Raw genomic sequence first — 16,825 nt, forward strand, 5'->3', positions numbered from 1 at the left:
AAGAAAAAGAGCGAACATGTGTAGGTTCAGTCCAGACGGTTCTCATATTTCCTCTTTTTCCGAGGTCGTCATTTAGGAACGTGGTGGGTAGCCGAAAACGTAATATGGTGACGATTTGTCACCTAGCGTAAAATGTTACGCTTTGGGAGTGAGAACGGGTTGTTTGTGTATATGAGCCCTTTGTTTTCTCCTGCTTGTTGCTGGTTCGTCTGTGTTATCTCCCCGTGTCTCCGTTTAAGGTTTCAGGTTAGTTTTTTAGTTTTTCAGTAGAGGTTATCTTAGCTTCTGCACAGGCCATCTTCACTGCACTTCACCGTTTCAATAAAGCTCACTCACTTCACAGCAGTGTCGGCATCTTGGGTCCTTTATTAAATTCAACATGGCTCGCCCCGCTAGCCGTGACATAAGATGTGAAAACAATATCCAAAAAACATGAGGGACAAACAGGGAATAGTTTTAAGGTGCAGGGCCAACAAACTGAGTCTAGTTATAAACTCAGAGTTGATTGAATTAGCATTTTGAATTGGCTGATCTGAGTTACTTCAATCAAGTCTATGTTCACTTTGAGTTAAGATTATACGTGATTAATGTCAAAGAAACAAGCCATCATCAGCAACTGATTCTGATTTAGCAGGTTTTCAAATCTAAACGGTACCCATCCCTAGCTGGCTGTAGTTAAACCTTTACTTAAAAAGCATCCCTAGACCCAGCTGTCTTAGCTAATTATAGGCCGATCTCCAACCTGACAATCCTTGAAAGAGTAGTTGGGGAGACAGTCAGAGGGGCAGTGTGATGATCTTACAAACTCAGTTCAGCTTTTTACAGGAAAACAAATGTCCCTGAATGCAACAGTGAGACACAGTCTGCCTGTGTGGCTGTGATAGCTGCCGTTAGGAGCGCTCATGTGTTTGCAGTTAGACGAGGAGATGTTACCATCATGGACACGTTAACAAATCCTGCAGCATCACGTGGCACAAACACTTTGTGTTCCTGTCATCTGCAAGCAACAGGAAGTTCATTAATAAAGGCGGGATGGAGACGTGACTGTGATGGTTCTCCTTCATCCAGCTGTTACACACATCTGGGCTCACACGACGAGCCTTTGTCTAATACAGCAGCTGCTCTCTGAACACTTTTCTGAAGAGGAGCTGCACAAACCTTTGTTTGCTTTCTAGAGCAGCGTATCAAAGTCAAACTACCCACTGCTAGCAGCTGTTTCTATCATAGTTTAGGATCCAGATGTGTGAGGTCTAAATTACTACCTCTGATTAAAATACATAGTTAAAAACAGCCAATTGAGTCCAAATGTGTCTTAAACCAGATAAACTGACAGTTACAGCTGAGCCTGTGTGTCCTTGGAGACACTGCTCTGCTACAGAGATGCATTTTAGAAACCAGGAAACATCAAAATCATTTAAATCAGAGAGTTCTTGTTACTAACAGCTCACCTCTCTGCAGCAGACACTGGCTGGGATTTAAAATTAATGCCTCGAGGATTGGACCGGTCACTCTTTAAGGACACAGAGCTGGATGGTTTCTGATTGACGCTAAAAATAAGTGAACATGAAACATGTGTCACATCCAATGTGTCCAATACATTAGATAAAAACTATAAATAAACTATGTAAATAGTTTATTATTTAAATCGTTAAATAGTAAAAAGCTGATTAAAATTTCAAACATTTTAATACTGACATGAACTTACTTTTCGTCAGATGACTTCTTTTGCCCTAAATTACGAAAGAAATGCTTCACCCGTTTGCTCTTAGACGACACAGAGCTGGGTGGAGGTCCAGGCTGGTTCCTGTGAATAATGATGGAGCAGTGATGTGAGTGCTGAGCTGTGACATGGAGAAGAGTCATGGACAGTTAGAGATGGTCATCTCACCTCTGAGCTTTGGTCTGGCTCTCATGTTCCCCACACAGAGTGCTTTTAGAGGGAGGGACTCCCTCCTCTCTGTCCTCACACTGATCCATGCTGCTCAATTCACATCAGCTCACACACACTTCCTACCTTCACCTGCAGAGGAAACACAAATCATTCATGTGCACATCAACTGAGAGCTGCAGAGGTCGTGTCTGATGTGTTGGACTAACATCCATCTGAGACGCAGCTTTCATCAGTTCACTACAAAAAGTGTCACAGAGCCCAGTTCAGCCTCCAAATCCTCCATTACTGTAGTCCTACAAAGCAGCAGGTCAAACATGGCTGCAGAGAGCAGCTTTATGTCAGTAACCATGTCCAGGACCGAGCTGACTGCTTACAGAGTTCATACTCTAACTGCTAGCTGCTCTGCTAGCTAAGCTAACTCAGTAACAGTGACTCTGACAGCAGTTACTGTGGAACAGCGGCCGAGCTCAGGACACATTCAGTGTGTTTAGTCTGAGTCCTGGACTCTGATTCAATGGATTCAATCCAGCTCAGAGTTTCATGTGTTCATCAGAATAAAATACATGTACTAATATAACAGAAGTAATGCTCTGAATGCAGGACTGTAATGGAGGATAAATAAGGTTTTTACAGCCTGAAAGAAACATTCAGTTCATATATTTGTAGACAGTGAAGCAGTTTTTAATACTGCAGCTGTTTCCTTCACCTGTGTGTGTGTGAGCCACACCTTCATGTGCTGCTTTAGAAATATGTGGTCTGACTGCTCAGACTGAGTCTAGGAGGAAAGTTCACATGCTGGAGAAACTTTTGTTCCTAACTTTGTCAGAGTTCGGCTCCAAAGACGAAGAAGACGGAGCTCACAGTCTGTAAATGCAACAACCAACAAATAAAAGAATTTGGTTCATTTCAAAGAAATTCACACGGTGACCAAGTAAAGTAACCGTAGTAAAGGAGACAACATCCCGTTGATGGTGGGATTATTTGAAAGATTTGCTTTAGTCACGTCACCAAATGCAGTTGAACCACCCGTGGATCCATGTTTGACCATTCTACCACTCTGAGCTCTGCTTTTGAATCATTTTATTATTATCATCATTCATTTATTCATTCTTTGGAGGGGGGCTATTTCCTGATGCCGCCCTAATAAGCTGATGTTCAAGGGGAAATATAACAGAAACTCTTTCAGTGTTATTCATTAATAAATTAACAGATAAACTGTGAAGAAGAAAAAACTGAGATTTAAAGGCGAGAGTGAGAAACTTGATCATCCATCCTCATAATACATGTTTATCAGTATCTGCTGTGACCATACTGCAGTAATAACTACAAGTCTACATTTCTGTGACTGTTGATCAATCACAGCAGGAATCTGAGCTCATCTCTGCACACAGAGCAGCTTCAGCTCTGGGATAAACTGCTCGCTTCACGTCCTTCTCAGCTCACAGACACTCATCCTGATATTTTCCTTTAACATTTGATGGTATAATTCATCTGAGTTTGCACTTTATCTGCATGAATACAGAAAAACAGACCCAAACACCAGAAACCATCAGTTTCACCATGTAGAATATATTGTTGTTTCCTTGCTTTTAATTCAGAGAAAAACTCTGATTTGGATTTTCTCTGTTCTCTTTGCTGCTTAGTCACTATCTCATCTTCACTCTCAAACATTTAAAAAGCAGCGAGTCTGCAGCTGAGGGAACACAAACTCAAACTGTCGGAACAGGTTTGATCGTTTCTTGCGTTTATTAATTTGGTGATTCATCAAATGTATAACTGTCATAATCTGCTGCTGAGTCTCTTACGCTGATGAAAATGCAGAAAACACAGATCACGAACACCAGTTCAACCAATCACATTCATTCCACTTTGATCTGTGACAGACTGATGCATTCATCTCTGTTAAAGTGTTGCGTTAGACTGCTATATATTTTTGTGTTCTTTATGCTGTAGATTTTCATGTCTCTGGAATAGTTGGCAGCAATAAGGATGATTTTCTGTAAAATCATATTGATATGAGCCGTGAGTTATTCGTAGATGAGCGTTAGATTAGTTTGATGGGTTAACTCAGAGAGCTGAAGATATCGTGGACATGCTGACCTCGCTCCGTGGTGAACAGGGCCGTTTACCCTCATGATTAATATTCACAATAAAAAAATGAGGCGAACATCATGAAGTCTGTGTGTGTTTCATAGTGTCGAACCACCTTTGTACAGTTAAACCTAACAGTTACTACATGACGGAAACACCAACGTTATTTCTTTTATGCGTTTATCAGGTCACGCTGATTATTGAACAAAAACCCAAACATCAGCTGTTAATCGAATTTTTTTTGCTTTCTCTCCTCCTTAAACATGTTTTTAATGTTAGTTATAATTCAGAATTGGCGACTGGAACACGTATGACACATGCGAACATCAGGAAATAAAACCTCAGTAAATGAAGTCAGTGTACAGCGGGGGTTATGGCAGCTGTGTACCGGGACATGCGCTTTGTCGGTGGTAATAACAGCTCGATTGCTTGCTTGCGAGCGGGTCTGTCCCACGCTTTGCCGTGAGCAGGGTTCCTACGCCTTTTTCAGGGTCAAATTCAAGCACTTTTTAAGCACTTTCAAGGTCCCTTTTCAAGCTTTTCCAGCACATCAGCCCCCGTGCCAAAAAAAAAAAGAATGCATGTTTCAATTCGCATTACCTCAGTAAGACCATGTGAAAATGAAAACAAATCATCCTACGTGAACTTAAATACCTTTGTTCAACTTTTGCTAAGAAATAGAAAAACGCACCACACAAAAATACAGTGGAACCCCGACTTACGAATATTTTACGAATATTATATTACGAATAATATTTCTGCCCGTGTTATGGCAAAATGCCCGAGTAACAAAATCCGCTGGCTCCGATTGGCTGAGCCTACAACGCCCACAATGCCTTCCGAATCATGTGACAACCCCTTGGTTTCCACACTTGCGCTTCGCCGTTCCACTTGAACGACGAATTGTTGTTCTAGTTAGCAATTAGCCTATAGCCTATCGTTCAGCATCGCCTCACTTAAAACACGCAGCTCAATTACGAAAGACCCTTGGGAATGAATTCATTTTGTAAGTCGGGGTTCCACTGTACTGTACTACCTTATATACATAGTGTATAAACTCTAAATGCCCATTTCACTTAAAAATTAAGATGTGAAAATGTGAACAAAAAAACAAAAAAAGAAAGAAATAAGTCTGCTCATCAGATATTGATGCTTCTTTCCTGTGTGACAAGAATTAGGAGACAGATATTTGTTTGTTTTTTAAGTTACAGTGGGGCAAAAAAGTATTTAGTCAGCCACCGATTGTGCAAGTTCCCCCACCTAAAATGATGACAGAGGTCAGTAATTTGCACCAGAGGTACACTTCAACTGTGAGAGACAGAATGTGAAAAAAAATCCATGAATTCACATGGTAGGATTTGTAAAGAATTTATTCGTAAATCAGGGTGGAAAATAAGTATTTGGTCAATAACAAAAATACAACTCAATACTTTGTAACATAACCTTTGTTGGCAATAACAGAGGTCAAACGTTTACTATAGGTCTTTACCAGGTTTGCACACACAGTAGCTGGTATTTTGGCCCATTCCTCCATGCAGATCTTCTCGAGAGCAGTGATGTTTTGGGGCTGTCGCCGAGCAACACGGACTTTCAACTCCCGCCACAGATTTTCTATGGGGTTGAGGTCTGGAGACTGGCTAGGCCACTCCAGGACTTTCAAATGCTTCTTACGGAGCCACTCCTTTGTTGCCCGGGCGGTGTGTTTTGGATCATTGTCATGTTGGAAGACCCAGCCTCGTTTCATCTTCAAAGTTCTCACTGATGGAAGGAGGTTTTGGCTCAAAATCTCACGATACATGGCCCCATTCATTCTGTCCTTAACACGGATCAGTCGTCCTGTCCCCTTGGCAGAAAAACAGCCCCATAGCATGATGTTTCCACCCCCATGCTTCACAGTAGGTATGGTGTTCTTGGGATGCAACTCAGTATTCTTCGTCCTCCAAACACGACGAGTTGAGTTTATACCAAAAAGTTCTACTTTGGTTTCATCTGACCACATGACATTCTCCCAATCCTCTGCTGTATCATCCATGTGCTCTCTGGCAAACTTCAGACGGGCCTGGACATGCACTGGCTTCAGCAGCGGAACACGTCTGGCACTGCGGGATTTGATTCCCTGCCGTTGTAGTGTGTTACTGATGGTGACCTTTGTTACTTTGGTCCCAGCTCTCTGCAGGTCATTCACCAGGTCCCCCCGTGTGGTTCTGGGATCTTTGCTCACCGTTCTCATGATCATTTTGACCCCACGGGATGAGATCTTGCGTGGAGCCCCAGATCGTGGGAGATCATCAGTGGTCTTGTATGTCTTCCATTTTCTGATGATTGCTCCCACAGTTGATTTTTTCACACCAAGCTGCTTGCCTATTGTAGATTCACTCTTCCCAGTCTGGTGCAGGTCTACAATACTTTTCCTGGTGTCCTTCGAAAGCTCTTTGGTCTTGGCCATGGCGGAGTTTGGAGTCTGACTGTTTGAGGCTGTGGACAGGTGTCTTTTATACAGATGATGGGTTCAAACAGGTGCCATTCATACAGGTAACGAGTGGGGGACAGAAAAGCTTCTTACAGAAGACGTTACAGGTCTGTGAGAGCCAGAGATTTCCCTTGTTTGAGGTGACCAAATACTTATTTTCCACCCTAATTTACGAATAAATTCTTTACAAATCCTACCATGTGAATTCATGGATTTTTTTTTCACATTCTGTCTCTCACAGTTGAAGTGTACCTCTGGTGCAAATTACTGACCTCTGTCATCATTTTAAGCGGGGGAACTTGCACAATCGGTGGCTGACTAAATACTTTTTTGCCCCACTGTAATTCCCAGTAAAACTGTTTTATTGCTAACTACATTGCTGTCTGGATTATTGCTGAAGTCCTAAAGGATCACCTTTAAAGTGTTTTTGCTAATAACATGTACAGTGAGACAGGCATGGAGAACAGCACTGACTGGGAGGCTTTGAACAGATCAAATAGTTCAATTCAACATATAAGACTTTAAGAATGCACAAGCATCTACTTAAAATCTATTGAATTTGTCATCTGTGATATTATTTTGTACAATTCCAATGTATTTTGTTCATCTCCCTTAAATAAACAGGCAGCCTTAAAGTATGAAATATTCATATACAAACACATATAAATGTGTGAACTGTCTCAGTGGCTGATTGTGCCCCACAGGCCTCAGTGTGAGCTTGAAGACATTTATAATGTTTAAGTAGTTTAATGTGCAGGTGCTGACCATAAACACATTTTGAATGAAAGCCGGGGAACTTTGGTAGCACAGAAACAAGTGGCTATTCTTTGTGACCATATGGATCACTCATATTACCGTTATTTCAAATACTCCAGAAAGCTGATGTCCAGGGTGTAATTGGCCGTTTTTGACTACTTTTGATGTGGCCTCTGTATTTCACATTTAAAAACTGTTTATCTTGCTAATCTGTTATTTTCTCATTTTGACAAACTGTATCAGCACAATTTATCTAAATTCAGACAAAATTTAAAATACGAGTAGAAAGTGATATTTTTGACTGTAAAAACCACAAGCATGTTTAACAAATCATTTTCATAACTTGAAATGCAAACAGAAATTGTACATTTTTTAAAATACACAAACGTTTTGCAGACAACAAAGTTATATTTACCTAAAATTGCAGCCAAGGCTCAGACGCTTTTTATGTAACCATTTCAAACTATTTACAGAACAATCAGGCGCAAGGCAGCCCAGGTGGGGAAATTTTGCTTTTACATTTTGCGACGCATTTTATTTCTCTATCTGATAAGAAAACTATTCAATCAGATAGTTGTTTGTGGTGAGCAATAATAAGCAATGGATAATCCGTATACAAACAAATTCAAGCTTTTCTCCTCAATGGAGAGCCTCCCCCGATTGAACAACAACGCGTCAACAACATGCTGTGACTCTTCTTCCCTCTAAAGTCCTGGTGTTAACACTCACCCTGCATCAGCTTCACCTATTTTAAATTGTTTTTACTTTTCAAACCGACGGATCATTTGAAGCCAACCATCCAAAAACTGCTTCAGCTGTTGTTAAGGTTCAAAATTGAGGAAGGAGAGTACAAACCACCCTTGGTCCAGAAGCTCTTGGTCAAACAATGATTTTTAATGAATACACACGTGTGGGAAGATCGCTACAGACAGCAATTGATCTTCGACTTCCTCAAAGCATACACAGATTTTATACCGTCAGGGCTTGATTTACTGACGCCCCTTCATGCGTCACAGACAGGATATATACACATACGTCAATATCAAAACCACAACGACTTTTGACACAATTTAAAAGAACAATTGTCTTCTATCTTCATAACAGGTGCTTCCTGTCACTGCCGGATGCTCGCTTGTCATCTTGGCACCTCAGCAGCAGTTCTGCGACAAACTGCTCTTTTTGCAACCCCAAGCAAAACATGATTAAACTTTTACCTATAAATGATTCTCTCTAACTGAGTGTGTGTGTGTCTGTGTGCTAACCACAATTGCACCCTATTTCACCTCGCGACTAGCTCCTGACCTCTAGACAGAGAGACAGAAGCCACTCTCAGATATGTAATAACTGAACTAAAACTATGGATATGTCATCTACTAAATAAATGTTTTAATCAAGAACCCCTACTAAAAGCTTAATACAAGAATATGAACATATAAAAGATATTAAAATAAACTGATATAAGTGTTTTGTAAGCATGTATTGCAATTCCTTCTATGTTCTAGTTTTCCCTCAGCATGGATCATCTAGACACTCTCACTAGTGAAGCTTTAGACCATTAATGAACCTGAACATCAACTCAAATAAGCACAGATATGCATTATGTATAAAATAGTTATAACTGCATCTGAAATACAAAATTAATATAATAACTTGAATGCATAAACATCTTAAGGCCATCTTAAAGCTATCTGTTACATTGTTAAAGCAATGATCAATTTGAATAACCTAGTAATTCAAATGGCCTCGTCTGGCCTGCTGCTCAAAATAACCTAAGACTGGTTTCACTTCTGCAAACTCTCTGCAAGCCTGTTTCCTGTCAGCCTGTGACTTTTAGCCTTTTCTGAAAGACACACTGTTCAACCTCTGAATGCAATATAAACTACAGATTATATTATTAATGCAATGGTGATGATGATTATTCTTTAACAATAGCAGTAAAATAATTTCCCTGCTCCACACTGTGTTTGATGTTTATGCTACAGCCTGTTTACCAATATAATCAATATCAGATATCAGAGCAACAGAAACCTCGGTGATCAGGACGCTGGGACTGACAACAGGAAGTGGCTCAAACGTCACAGTTTCATAACGTCACCCTGAACTCCACTCACTGAGTTTCTGTCGCCATTGTAGTTTTTAAAGTCCCGTGATAAAGGCGGGTCTTTCTGTGAATCCGCACGCTCATTGGCTAATAGATCGAGATTGACACATCGTTATCCAATGAGCGTGCGGGAACTTCCGACATAAAGTTGTTTCCTTTGAAAAACCAAAGTCTGATTATTTTTGCCTCCACTGACGGAGCCTGTTGTTCCCGCCACAGAGACACAGTAATGTCAGAGCGGTGTTAACACTCACCCTGCCTCAGCACAGCTCTCACTCTCCTCCTGCTCTCTCACACTAAACGGAGGCTCAGCTAAACTCACTTCCTCTCTACTTACAGGAAACCAGCGCTCAGAGGAGCCGACCGGCCTCACATTTCACCCACAGACACGAACAGTGTGGAATTATTTTATGTCATAAGAAGAAACATATTCATGTTAACACTCACCTGCAAAGGCGTAGATTTGGTTTTGGCATTGGTGGGGACGGATGATTCAACCACCGAACCCTGCCCTGTTTCTTTTGTTCCCCTTTTTGTCTTTGCTTCTTGATAAAAAAGGAGAAGTATACTTGCCTACACAGCAAATTCAAAAGTGTTAAATGTTTTGGTGTTAATAGTCCTCTTGCAAAAGTAGAGTTAATTTTACTCTAAGCAGAGTCACATTCTTTTAATGTAACTCTGAGGTGTAAAATGATAGTAGTTAAAATCGAGTGTTAAAAAAGAGTGTTTCTATTTCAAATCTGGAGGTGTTACAATGGAAACATTAACTCTTGACCTCTTAACTCTGAACTCCTAGAGGGGCTATGACACCAACAGAGTAAATTCACAGACTCCACCCCCAGCACCATAGGCTCCAATCGAAGCTGAAGTGAAGCCGTTTCAGAACACTTTGCTCTACATATTTGAGTTGTTTGCCATGCTTGGTAAGTCATTTTTTCAAAGATTGTTTCAATTATTTCTATTAGCTTTTACTTCTGTGGCTCTTTGGAGTTGAGACAAAGCTGTGTGAAAGGCATTAGCCATGTTGCTCGCTGATAGCATAATATTCTGTTTTAGCTAGCTGAAAGGTATTGTTTGCGGGCAAATACCACAGCCTTGAAAAAAGCTTGCATGTGAATTTTCAGTCAAACTTTTGGTCAAATACACCTAAAACAATGTCTAGAATGTGAAATGTTGGTATAATGGTGCTGCTTGAAGCCTGAAAACGATCGCCCATAAAATAAAAAAAATGAGCAAACAGCAGTAGCAGGCGTCCTGACTGGATTCTACGTTAGCATAGATCCCTCCAGAGTTTTGTGCACACGGTTTAGGTAAAAATGAAAAAGGTTGAGGTTTTACATTTAGTTCAGTATTACCTGTTTCCTGCGTCCTTGTCTTTTGGGAAAATACTTTACACAAATAGTGGCTCAAAGAGGATTCCTTTTTTTTTTTACTGTGCTGCAGTTGTTTACTGGATTATTTGTGCCATTAATTAGTGTCAACTAATTTTTATTCAATCTCCGCACAGGATATGCTTGTGAAGATGGAATATGGGAGAGAGCAGAAGTGCGTTGAAGTTCCACAAAGGGATGAATGAAGGACATGCATATTGTATTGAAGAAATAAGTGATGAGAATGCTGTTATTTGCATTTACCAGCTCACCTATGTCAGACCTTTTGATAAACACAATTCTAATGAAAGTGAGAACATGTACACTGTTTCATCTTTCAGAAAATGTTTTGAAATTGTGGTGCACAGTTCAGAACAAATGTTTTTCAAAAACCGTTGCGTCTTTTTAGTAAATGTTTATTTCCAAAAGAAATTTCTAAAAGTTCAGAACAGTAAAATTCCCACTTTTTATAATTAATTAGAAGATAACTCTTTTTTTTAATTCATATTTTTATTAAGGTTTCAGAAGCAGGCATTCACAATATGTACATCATGTAAGCATTCTTCATACTTAGGTTATCTGCCTTAGATACTGAAATAGTATTTTAATTTACATCCAAGTCATAAGGGAAGAATACTTACAGCTATAGAAGTAATTGAAACCATCACATAATCCGAAAATCAAAAAAAACAAAAAACAAAACTAACAAACCTAAAAAAAACAAAACAAAAAAAACAAAAACACGGATGTGTTGGTAGGGGGTGATCCTATAAATATATATACATACATCATAATTATTGGTTTGTAATAATAAAATCTGACTTATGAGGCGTGATATATTTGACCCAGTTTTCCCAGTATGATGTAAATTTCTCCAGCTGGTGGTTAACAGAAGATGTTATCTTTTCCATGTTATAAATTTCCATTGTGATTTCCATCCATGTACTTATGTTTGGGCTCTCTGGGGATAACCATTTTCTGGTGATATTCTTTTTACAGGCCACCAGTAAAATATTTATTAAATGTTTATCATATTTAGGCCATTCCTGAGGTATATATCCAAAGAACATAGTCTTACTCTCGAGGGGTATTTCGCGTTTAAAGATATCCTGTAAGGCATTATGTATTTCTCTCCAATAATCCCTCAAGATAGCATATTATTGCTCTCATCTGCGCTGCAAAGTAATAATATCTGAGGTCAGGGAGGCCCCATCCTCCCTTTTGCTTAGCCAGCTGTAGTGTTTTAAGGCGAACCCTTGGTCTTTTACCTTGCCATATATCTAGATAACATTTTATCCCACTCATTAAATTGACTTTGGTTAATCTCTATTGGTAGGGTTTGAAATAGATACAAAAATCTTGGCAATATATTCATTTTAATAGAATCAATTCTTGAACTAAAGCTAAAGAAAGGAATTAAATTCCATCTTACTATATCTTCCTTTATTTTTTTGTATAAGGGTAGGTAATTCTGTTCAAATAGTTTTGTAAGATCTTTCGGTAAATTTATGCCTAAATATTTAAAAAACTCCGTTTGCCATACCAGAGGGTAACTACATTTTATTTCTTCTGGTGGGCTATAATTATATGAGAGTAGCTGGGTTTTACCTATATTAATTTTATAGCCTGATAATTGGCCGTATTGTTCAAATGACTGCATCAGCTTGGGTAAAGAATATGTTGGGTGTCCAAGGTAGATCAAAATGTCATCCGCGTAGCAAGCCAGTTTATATTGTGTCCCTTTGATAAAAATTCCCTTAATGTCCTTGTTTTGCCTGATGGATTGAGCTAGTGGTTCCAAGTATAGTGCAAAAAGTAAAGGTGACCATGCACAGCCCTGTCTAGTGCCCCTTTTTAGGGTAAAACTGTTGGATAGGCATCCATTAATTTTGATCCTGGCTGTAGGATTATCATATAGTGCTTGTATAGTTTTAATAATCATATCATGAAAGCCAAATTTATATAATACCCTGTAAAGGAACTTCCAGTTGACAGAGTCAAAGGCTTTTTCAGCGTCTACACTCATCACAATTGCTTTGATTTTGTGTTTTTGTATATGGTCCATAATGTGTAGTGTCTTTCGTATATTGTCCTGTGTTTGGCGTTGATGTATGAAACCTGTTTGATTGTTACATATCAGTATTGGTAGGAACTCTTCTAGCCGTTTGGCCATGATAGATGTGAAAAGTTTATAGTCCACGTTAAGGACAGAGATTGGCCTGAAAGATCCACATTCCATTTTATCTTTGCCTTCTTTTGGTATAACTGAAATAATTGCCTCCTTCCAACTGGGGGGCATTTGTGCCTTTTTCAAAACCCAATTCAATGTAGGCAGTAAAACAGGTATCAGTTCCTTTTTAAATTCTTTATACCACTCTGCCGTGTAACCATCTGGTCCTGGTGATTTACTTAATTTAAGCCTATTAATTGCAGCTTTTAATTCTTCTTCAGTTATATTCATTGTCATTGCTTGATTTTGTTCTTCATCTAGAGTGGGTAAGTCTAGAGCAGGGGTGGGCAATCTCAGTCCACAAGGGCCGGTGTCCCTGCAGGTTTTAGATGTCTCCTCGAACCAACACAGCTGATTTAAATGGCTAAATTAGTTCCTCAACATGTCCTGAAGTTCTCCAGAGGCCTGGTAACGAACTAATCATGTGATTCAGGTGTGTTGACCCAAGGTGAGATCTAAAACCTGCAGGGACACCGGCCCTCGTGGACTGAGATTGCCCACCCCTGGTCTAGAGAGTTCAGAAAGCTATCCATCTGAGCTTCAGTCCCGCCCGGGGCTTCAGAGTATAGGGTTTTATAAAATCTTTCAAAGGCTTCCTGTATTTCATTTAATTTATTTTTTATCACTTTTGTACTTGGGTCCCTAATTTTATAAATTGTATTTTCCGCTATCTTTTTTTTCAATTTCCACACCAATATTTTGGTAGATTTAATGCCACTTTCATATTGTCTCTGTTTCAAGAACATTAAATCTTTCTTGATTTCTTGTGTGGCTAGATTGTTAATTTCGTTCCTAATGTTTTTGATATCCCTTAATATATCCTGTGTTGAGTCCCTTTTATGTCTTCTTTCTAATTCCTTTAGTTTCTTACTCAACTCTTCTAATTTTCTATTCTTATCTTTTTTCCTAAATGAAGCTATTGCTATAATTTTCCCTCTTAGTACCGCCTTCAGAGTATCCCATAGTATGGGAGGTGGTACTTCTCCGGTATCATTGAACTCTAAAAAGAGACTAATTTCTGATTTAATTTGTGCCTTGAAAGGTGAATCATTCAATAGACTTGAGTTCAATTTCCATGTATTATTTTTTAACCGTAAGTTAAAATCAATGGATAAATATATTGGTGCATGGTCACTTATATCTATCGTTCCAATTCCACAAGTATATATTTTATCCTTATCTTTACCAAATGTTATAAAATAATCTATCCTTGTATAAAGAGAGTGTGGGGCAGAGTAGTAAGTATAGTCCCTTCTATTAGGAAAAAGGTCTCGCCATATGTCAATTAATCCTACCTCCTCAAAAAGTGCATTCACTTTGATATATGGGGATTTCATATCGTATGTTTTCTTGCTAGACGAGTCTAATTTTGGCTGCAGGTGTATATTTAAATCCCCTCCACAGATCCTCCTTTGGAAGAAGCTAATATCACTCTCTGGCGGGGCATAAACATTTAAGAGGGTGATCAAATTCCCATCTATTTTTCCTTTTACTAGAATAAATCTGCCCTCTTTATCACCCATTTCAGATACTTTTTCAAAGTTTAATTTGCTTGAAATAAGGATTGCAACTCCTCTCCTATGTCCTGATTTGTATGAAGAAAAAAACAGATTAGTAAAACCCATTCTCTTTAATTTTACGTGCTCCTTATCTGTCATTGGGTCTCCTGTAAGTAGACTATATGGGCTTGTTCTGCTTTCACTTTGGTTAGGATTTTAGTACGTTTAATTGGATTTAACAGCCCATTAACATTGAAAGATAGAAATTTTACTTTATCACTAGCCATATGTAATCAGCGTATGTCCATAAAACAAGTAAAATTAAACTTATCAGATCTACTCCCTAAACAAACAAAAATATCAAACATAAACATCAAATACAGAGAAAAAAAACAAACAAAAAACTGTGATTCCAAGGCTGGGGTCTCTGATAGATGACCCTGTGTAGAGCTAGAGAAAACGTCTAGCTGTGAGGGAAAGCCTCTCCCATATATGGGCTGAGGGCCCCCATCATGGCACTTGAGGTGGAAGAAAACAAAGTCGTTGTTCATTACACAAAAAGTGTGTCCTTATGCGTATCTCGCTTATATCTGTATAATCTCATCCAATTGGGGTAAAGATATACACACAAGCATCTTGAAATATATTTAACACCGCGTATTTTTACCTCATTTTAACGTCCAACAGTACTTATAGCTCCTCTGACAAGGGCATGATCTGTCTTCTGAAGGTTCGCAGTCTCGCCCTGATATCTTTCTCTCGTTCGTCGTCTGTCCCTCGCTGAGTTGATCCTCTCGTGGTTTCCCAGGCGGTACGGGACAGCTGCTCGACCAGACTCTCCTTCGATGTAGTCACATTAACTGGAAGTCCTCTGTCCTTCATGTCTGTAGTCGCCTCCTCCGCCGTCTGATACAGAACTATTCCATCCTCATAAAACACTCGTAGTTTTGCCGGGAACGGAGTATGGAAGCGGATATTTTTCTGCTTTAACACCCGCTTCGCCTCTACGTACTCCTTTCTCTTCTGCAGTACTACTGGAGGGTAATCATGGTCAAAGAATATTAATTTCCCATTCAGAAAAACTTTCTTCTTTTCCCAAGCTCTACGTAGGATCTCTTCTTTAACCCTATAGCGGAGAAATTTGACTATTATTGATCGCGTTTTATCTTGCCTGTCTCCGGCGGGTCTTAATGCCAGCGCCCGATGTGCTCTCTCGATGCCAAACTCCTCATTAGGGTTTATCTTCAGAGTGTCCCGCAGTAGTTTTTCCACAAAGTCCACCATAGACGAGCCCTCGGCTCCTTCCGGGACATTATAGATCCTTAAATTTTTTCGTCAGGATCTTCCTTCATAGTCAAGTAGCTTATTTTCTTGTTGATGCATGACTTGTAGAAGATAACTCTTACGTAGTTAAACTAAAATACTCTTTGAGAGTTAATATATAAACTCTTAACACCAAGTGTTAAATTATCAACTCCAGACAGATTTGGTGTTTAACACTAAATCAGAGTTAACGTACCAACTCTCCAAAAAGAGTTAAATTAACACTCTCTGGTGTGGATCCATATAGACACTTTAATAGTGTTGAAATCAAATCTGACAGTGTTAATTTGGACATGCTGGATTTGCTGTGTACATATGCTATTCTACCTGCTTTTAAACCATTTAAAATTACAATTCATAGTTTTATATGTGAATTTTGCAAAAAAGAGTGAGCAAATATTTCCACATCAAGATGTGCCATGCTAATAGGTTCCTACCCAAAAAGACTGATTAGAGTGATAAAAGGCAAAGGTGCTGCAACAAAGTATTAGTTTAAGGGTGTGCATATTTGTGCAACCGGGTTATTTTAAGTTTTTTATTTTCACCTGTGATCTTGTGTCACCATTACTCTCTGAGCTTTGTGTTGGTTCTTCTGTCACCTGACAAATAGAACATACGTGACAATAAGAATAAAATGTGGAGCTGCTTCGGTGTTTCTGTCACTTTGTGCAGATCTTGACTCGTCAGTAATGTTTGTAGGCTGAGTGCATTTTTAAAACAATTTGTGCAAACTGCACTACAAGGTTTTATTTTTATTTATTTGCAAAATCATGACTACCTCGTTATATTTTGTCTCAAAAATGAACCCTATGAATATGTCAGTGCCATTAGGATGAAATTATTGTGTCACCAACATTTTAACATTAGACATATAATTTTAACAGCCTCTGTAAACTAATATCCTGGCTTGCTCGACGCTGCCGTTTTCTCTGACAGTTTCAATCAAAATTAGAAATGCTGCTCAGAGACTGAGAGAACTAATAGTGCTGCCTGTTGTGCAGTTAGTTTCCAAAACACGTTATTCATGGTTACATGGGTTACATACAATTTTAGACTGATGTGGGCCAAAGCCTAGCATAGCCTGTAATGTTATT

At 39.1% G+C, this 16,825-nt stretch overlaps 1 protein-coding gene across 2 annotated transcripts in view; it reads right to left on the reverse strand.

The window, feature by feature from the left end:
- LOC112432493 (NACHT, LRR and PYD domains-containing protein 12-like) overlaps nucleotides 1-16,825 on the reverse strand; it is a 773,783-nt gene that overhangs the window by 748,914 nt on the left and 8,044 nt on the right. For both annotated transcript variants that reach the window (XM_076882532.1, XM_076882533.1), the window contains exons 2-4: nucleotides 1,889-2,020; nucleotides 1,706-1,804; nucleotides 1,449-1,547 (exon numbers count right to left, since the gene is read on the reverse strand). In XM_076882532.1, the coding sequence (XP_076738647.1) occupies nucleotides 1,449-1,547; nucleotides 1,706-1,804; nucleotides 1,889-1,977 (287 nt within the window). In that variant the 5' untranslated portion in view covers nucleotides 1,978-2,020. The remainder of the gene's footprint in view (nucleotides 1-1,448; nucleotides 1,548-1,705; nucleotides 1,805-1,888; nucleotides 2,021-16,825) is intronic.

Source organism: Maylandia zebra, linkage group LG3 (assembly GCF_041146795.1).
Source record: "Maylandia zebra isolate NMK-2024a linkage group LG3, Mzebra_GT3a, whole genome shotgun sequence".
NCBI classification, from domain to species: domain Eukaryota; kingdom Metazoa; phylum Chordata; class Actinopteri; order Cichliformes; family Cichlidae; genus Maylandia; species Maylandia zebra.